The 7,393-nt window shown below is 40.9% G+C and overlaps 1 protein-coding gene across 1 annotated transcript; it reads right to left on the minus strand.

The window, feature by feature from the left end:
- Positions 1-809: 809 nt before the first annotated feature.
- On the minus strand, positions 810-4,831 carry LOC308251870 (ubiquitin-ribosomal protein eS31 fusion protein-like; the record flags this gene model as incomplete). Its single annotated transcript, XM_080675536.1, has 2 exons — positions 810-1,274; positions 4,736-4,831. The coding sequence occupies 2 exons, from the start codon at positions 4,829-4,831 to the stop codon at positions 810-812; spliced, it is 561 nt and encodes a 186-aa protein (XP_080531662.1).
- Positions 4,832-7,393: the final 2,562 nt, after the last annotated feature.

The raw sequence follows: 7,393 nt of genomic DNA on the forward strand, positions 1-7,393 counted from the left end.
AGAATTTAAGGATAAAGTAGCACCTAATCCAGTAAGCTTTGATTCTTTAAACAAGAGGTTTCACATAGTTCATTCCAGTGGAAGCAATGATATCTGTCTGTGACCTTAAAAATATGCTGCTGATACAGGAATTCCTATCATTTTCTCATAGGGATATGTATCAGAACCATCTATACTTTATATGTTCATTTAGAAATTGGGGGCTTATGGTTAATGTCCCTATCCTTGTAAAGCTTTCACTCCTATGGGAAGAGACCAAAAATAAACACTCAAACAAGTAAACATTTAATATTTTAGAACATTTTGAAAATTTTAAGTGCCATAGAGGGAAAGGAAGCCAGGTTAAAGCTATAAAGAGTGTGTGTGTGTTAGAAAGAGAGAGAGACAGGGAGAGAGAGAGAGAGAGAGAGAGAGAGAGAGAGAGAGAGAGAGAGAGAGAGAGAAGATATGTAGGGGGCTGCTATTTTATATCAGGTAGGTGGAAAAGGCCTCATCCATAAGGGACACTTGATCAGAGACCTGAAGGCAGCATGAACAGATCTAGAGATACTCTCCAAAAGCAAAGTCTAGGGATGGTTGCTCTAAGCTCCTTAAAGACAGGAAGCCTCAGACTATGGATATTTCCAAGTGAGAAACTGCACATTTTCCATTAAAATAAAAATACCCCCATTTCTACAGTTTCTAGACTAGTGCATATGAGTCAATCTCAACATCTCATCTGTATTTAGTATGTGGTTAGGAAAACCTCCAAGAATAATTTTTATTTATTTATTTGTTTTAGTTCATGTCTTTTATTAACCCAAATATAATTACTTGTCTTCTGGTTTGTTGAAGCAATAGGTCAGACAACATTTGCCACAATAATGTCTGTCAAAGTGGCTGGCCATAAAAACTCCAGCACCACATTCATCTGAAGGGCACTCCCAACGAAGGCGACTGATTTTGCCATTCTCATCCACTTTGTAGTATTTCAGGACAGCCAGCTTAACCTTCTTTCTCTTATGCTTATTCTTCTTGGGAGCAGTATAAGATTTCTTCTTCCTTTTCTTGTCACCACCACAGATTCTCAACACAAGATGAAGAGCGGACTCCTTTTGAATGCTGTAGTCAGACCAAGTACGCCCGTCTTCCAGTTGCTTGCCAGCAAAAATCAGTCTTTGCTGATCAGGAGGAATTCCTTCCTTAACCTGGATCTTGGCCTTCATGTTTTCTATTGTATCCGAGGGTTCAACCTCGAGAGTAATGGTCTTCCCTGTGAGGGTTTTCATGAAAATCTACTTATTGGCGGGGACTCCATCGCAGATGACAGATCAATCAGAAAGGAAGCAAGAATAATTTTTATTTTTCTAAGTTTTGCTCCAGAACATCACCACTTGCCTGTTAAACTAATGTTTTCAGATTCTTCTGAGATAAGCAAAACATGCATCCTTCCAGTTTGATCTGAGTTTATGGCCTCCTTATTGATCCATTAAGTTCTATCATTCTTAGTCAAAGCTGCACTACAAAAAGCTGAAACATCTCCAGCAGGGCTCAGGAGCCTGACCCTGTCATTAAGGAGCTCTAGAAAATATTCTAGAATATTGGATACACATTCACCAGACTACTCATGCCACTTCCAACAACTCTGACCTGAGCCCAGAAAGCACAATGGGTCACTTCAAAAATCCAAGGGAAACAAGTTTATTCTCTCAAAAACTTTACAACCTAAATTTTATAAGGTTGCAATGGACATCTGTAAACTAAAGCTCTCCTACTATACTGGATCTATTCAATAAGCACAAAAGCATCTAAAATATACAAGACTCTACACTGAGTGGCCAGATTATTATGATCTCTGAACGCATAATAATCTGGCCACTCAGAGAGAGAGAGAGAGAGTGTGTGTGTGTGTGTGTGTGTGTGTGTGTATTTATATCCTATCTAATAAAAGAGTAATATGCAAATTGACCATACCTCCACTACATCCACAAGCCAGGCCCACCAGCCAATCAGGAGCCAATATGCAAATAAACCCAACCAAGATGGCTGTGGCCACAGAGAGCAGGAGGGAGGCTTGGGTTTCCCAGGCAATGGAGGAAGCCAAGCTTTCCGCCTGCCCTTGCCGGCCTAGGACTCCACTCAAGGCTACAAAGTTTCAATGATAGAAGATACATAAATCCAAACAGAAATGGCGGCAGCCACGGAGCTGGAAAGAGCAGGAGGCTAGGGTTGCCCCCGGCGATGGAGGAAACCAAGCTTCTGCAGCCCTGGCCTGCTTTGGTCTCCGCTTAAGGCTACAAAGTTTCAATTATAGAAGATACATAAATCCCAACAGAAATGGCTGCCACCATAAAGCAAGCAGGAGCCTTGGCTCCACTCCAGGCTATAAAGTTTCAATTGTAGAAGATAAATAAATCCCAGATCCAGGGCCTCCACTTGGGTCGCCAGGGGGCATGGCCGGCCTGCAAACCACCACAGGCTCCTTGCCCAGGCTGCCCCACACCCCAAGGGAACCCCCACCCTGATCCGGGACACCCTTCAGGGCAAACCAGCTGGCCCCCACCCGTGCACCAGGCCTCCTATCTAACAAAAGAGTAATATGCAGATTGACCATCACTCCAACACACAAGATGGCTGTCCCCACGTGGTCAAAGATACTGCCTCCATGTGAACACAAGATGGCCACCACAGGATGGCCAGCAGGGGAGGGCAGTTGGGAGGGACCAGGCCTGCAAGGGAGGGCAGTTGGGGGCGATCAAGCCTGCAGGGGAGGGCAGTTAGGGGTGACAAGGCTGGCAGGGGAGCAGTTAGGCATCAATCAGGCTGGCAGGGGAATGGCTAGGGGGTGATCAGGCTGGCAGGCAGAAGCAGTTAGGGGCAATCAGGAAAGCAGGCAGGTGAGCAGTTGGGAGCCAGCATTCCTGGATTGTGAGAGGGATGTCTGACTGCCCATTTAGGCCCAGTGGGATCGGGCCTAAACGGGCAGTCGGACATCCCTCGAGGGGTCCCAGATTGGAGAGGGTGCAGGCTGGGCTTAGGCACACCCCCCCCATGCACGAATTTCATGCACCAGGCCTCTAGTATATATATATTAGAGGCCCAGTGCATGAATTTGTGCATGGGTGGGGGTCCGGCCAGCCTGGGGAGTGGAAGGGGACATGGGCGGTTGGCCGGCCTGCCTGCTGGTCGAACTCCTAGTTGAGGGGATAATTTGCATATTAGCCTTTTATTATATAGGATATACACTGAGTGGCCAGATTATTATGCATTCAGAGATCATAATAATCTGTCCACTCAGTGTATTTTAAGTTATTTAAAATACTAGCTTACTTAATACTTACAACAACCCTACAAGTATTATCGCATAGTTGTTTTATAATGAGGAAACTGAGGCACAGAAATTCTAAGTACTTACCCGAGCTCATATAGCCAAAAACATCTGAACTGAAATTTCGAGCAGCCTGGCTCTTGATTAAGATTCTCTAATCTCAATCACTTCATGACAGTATTCTGACCTTTTTATTCATTTTTCAACTCTAGTTGTTGTTGAAGATTGGAAAGCAGTGATGTTGGGAGAGAAAATCAGAAGAGTAATAGAGAAAAAGATTTTAAATTAAGTGTACTTTTCCAGTTATAAAAATCATTTATTCATAGCAGAAATGTAAAATTATAGAAAAAAATTAAAATGCCACTATTCCAGATAATTACTATTAATATTTTGTTATGAGAGCCTTCCTTTTTTTCTGTATATCTGCAAGCAAGTGCGAGTTTCAGATCATTGGAATCTTACTGCCTTTGTCCATTTTATGATAAATCACTGTTGAACATTCTTGTAAACATTATTTCCAGTGGCTGCATAGCTTCAATTCATAAGCATATACCAGAATTTATTCTAATGTTCAAGATTGTACCTATGTTTTGTGATTATAAGTACCATCACAATAAATGTTTGAGCCCATCTCTGCTTATTTTTTCAAGTCTATTTCTAGGAATGAAATTATTGAGTTAAAGGATATATGAGCTTTTAAGGCTTTTGATAAACTTCTTAATAAACTGCCCTCCCGAAAGACTGTAGCAATTTTGAAGAGCAGGATAATTATTTTTTCCTGCCTCAAGCGTCTGCTTTAAAAGGGGTCTCATCCCATCTAAGAGACCTCCCAAGACAGGTAGCCACAGGAAATATACTTCCACACAATTCTCTTTGCCACATCTCCTCTCCAGACTGAGGCAAATTAACTGCTGTTCTATGGTAGCAAACTTCAAACAGAATCAAACAGAACAGAGCTGGGAGTGTAGGATGAAAACCTGTAAGGCTTAATTCTACTTATATGGTTTAGAAAAGCAGCAACTGAATTCTGATTAGCCATCTGCACTTAACAAAATAAAATTGCATGCATTCATTTGGCATTCTCAACTCAAATATCTAATACAATCTAGACAGGTAAAGCAGACCAGAAATTCTGATTAAGAAACAAAGCAATATGGTGAAATTTTGCACTTTTACAATTTAACCCTCTGGAGAGAGCTGTCACTACTTAGTAACAGCTGGTTTTGGTCACGTGGGAATGCAATACAATTTTCCAATTCTTAAAGGGAAGTTGGGAATTTGAGTTTTATGTGTGTGAAATCTTCCTATTTTAAAATATCGACAACTGAATTAATTTTTTTAAAATACTGCACTAGATAGAGAATGTACTGTTTCTAATTTAAATTCTTAAGGTTCATTCCATTTTACTGTACTTACTTAGTTTTATACCAGAATTTTCAACATAGCCAAAGGAATATCTATAGAAGAGAAGCTTTTGTAAGCCAGCGCTCTATCCAGGAAGCCACAAAGGTACTTAAGAGGCATGGCCACCTGTCTTTCTCTCAAGTGTTGATTATCAAATAAAATGGTCTATAAAGAGGGTGGCAGACTAGACTGAGTGAGGGGGAAAAAATGGACTTAAAAAAACTCTATTACCACCTACGGGTTTATGAATGACTGCCACTTTGAGCCTATCTAGTTACAGCTGAAACTGTCTAGGAAGAAAACGCATATTATCTGTGACATGCTGCTGCTGGCTTACCCGTGACAGTCACTGGAAACAGTCACCTCGTGATCTATTTTAATGTGTCTCTTGACCTATTTTTATATTCCCGCACTGAAAAGTTCAGCTGCTAACTTAAGAGCCTGAGCACGTTATTTTCCAATGAAATGCATTTTTACAAGTAGCTTTCTATCCCAGTTTCCTTTTTATGGGCTCATTTCCGTTGTACAAAGGAACTGATTGATCTCCCAAAAGTTGAGATGGAAAAAGTCTTTCAGGCGTTCGCGCCCAGGAGTGATCCCTAAATTCTGTCAGCTTGGAAATCACTTACACTTGAGGGCATGCGTGGTCTCTGATCTTAACTCAACCCCTTTTGTGGGAAGAGTACCATGTCGGTTCCAAAAAAACAAACAACGAGCAAAGCTGCTGGCAATGGTGCGCAGGAAGAAGGGAGCATATTGATTTCCATTCCTTGCCACTGGGATTGTTTCCTTAGCACTTTCCAGGTCATTATTCACTCCACTGCATCCCATTTCCAGAATACCATTCAGATATCGAGAAAATGTAGGTTAGTGGGCTTATTAACTGCACCAATTATTACTCCACCTCACTCACATTTATCTAAAAAGCCCCACAAATCTGATTGAGGTAAAGGAGTAAAATTGGTCTCAGGTAACACAAAATTAGCTGATCAGAATGGAAAGCTACTGAATTCAAATTCTCTGGTATTGGTTCCTTTACACAAAATTATCTGATGTATTGAAAAGGCCAGGATATATACACTTCTTATTCTATGCTATTAAAAATCAAAGAAATGAAAAAAATGTTAAGCCATCCTTGGGGTTTTAATCACACTTTGCTTTGCAGAAGCTCAGAATGACTTATATAACCTGTCTCCGGCTAGTTCAAGGTCAGCAGAAAAGTGGTTAGTGATATCAAGAAGGAACTCCTCCAGCAAAACCCTAGCACTACAGAAGAGTCATCAGAATGATCCTGAAATTACTAAGGAGCCACTGGCCCCCTGTGAATTTCTAAAGGGAAGGATAATTTAAGAAGGGTTTTACCTTTTTGTTGGGGGCAGAAAGGGGAGAACAACAACAAAAAAACAAAGCTGTTGGTACATTTACTCAATGAAATATTACTCTGCCATAAAAAAGGAAGAATATCTTACCCTTTGCTACATCATGGATGGACCTGGAGACCATTAGGCTAACTGAAATAAGACAGTCTGAGAAAGGCAAGTACCACATGATTTCACTCTTTGTGGAATTTAATGAACAAACTGGCCTACCAAGCACAATGGAGACAGACTCATAGATAGAGAGCAGGTAGACAGCTCTGCTGGGGAGAGGGTTTGGGGGGAATGCAGGGTTTTTCTTCATTGTTGAGAAACTGCAATGACCTTACAAAGAAGAAATACAGAAGCAGGACCAAGGTTGTTGGGGGAAGATAATGCTTTGAGTCATTCTGAGGATATCAGATAAAAATGTATAAGAGGTAGTTGAAAATATGGAAAACATAAAAATAAAACTTACCAAGGAGGTCAAGGCTGGAAGCAATAATTTTGGAATCACCCCACTCTAGGTAGCTAGTAAAGCTGTGAGAATGGATGAGATTCCTCATCTGTGCCCCTTTTGTGCTCTTACCATGTGGTCCTGTGTGCATGTTATTTTTCACAGATCTCCAGATAAAATGTCATTTCTTTGAGAGTAAAAATTGTGTCTTATACTTTTTTGTGTATTCCCCACACCAAATATTTCCTTAATGAGAGCAGGGTTCAACAAACATGATTCATTTGTTAAATTATTAGTATCTTACAGCATAGAGTATTATATTCTCTTCATTCTGAATAATATTCATTTTTACACATCTGGAAATGAATGTAAGTTGTAATTGATATGGACAGTTACTGTGAATGCAATTTTTTCCAATAATGCGATATATTTTTCTGATGCACCATATGTATCTCTAAATATCAGAAAGAAAAAAAAAAACACACTAGACTGGAACCTGAGAAATTAGCATTTCAGTTTGACACTATACTTATGAGAAGGCTAAAAGGCTAATTCCAATGTAACCCTGATATTTAGGGGGGCTAGCAATCTGAATCTGTGCCAGCATTCTAATGTACGTTCTTGATAACCTATAATTAAGTCATTGCCCCTTTCTCCACAAACTGATCTTGCAAGACCTGTTACCTAAATGCTCACATTTCACAGAGGCCATAAACCATGACACAGCCCCCAGAGGGGGGTTATCAGTGCTGGCGCCAGGCCAGGCCCTTAGATATGATTTCAAGACCCCCATCCCAACCCATGGGGCTTTTTGCAAAGCCCACAAAAGGTTCGGAAGTATAATCCATATCTGGGGGACAAAGACACCAA

The sequence above is a fragment of the Plecotus auritus genome (genome assembly GCF_963455305.1).
Source record: "Plecotus auritus genome assembly, chromosome: 6".
NCBI lineage: Eukaryota > Metazoa > Chordata > Mammalia > Chiroptera > Vespertilionidae > Plecotus > Plecotus auritus.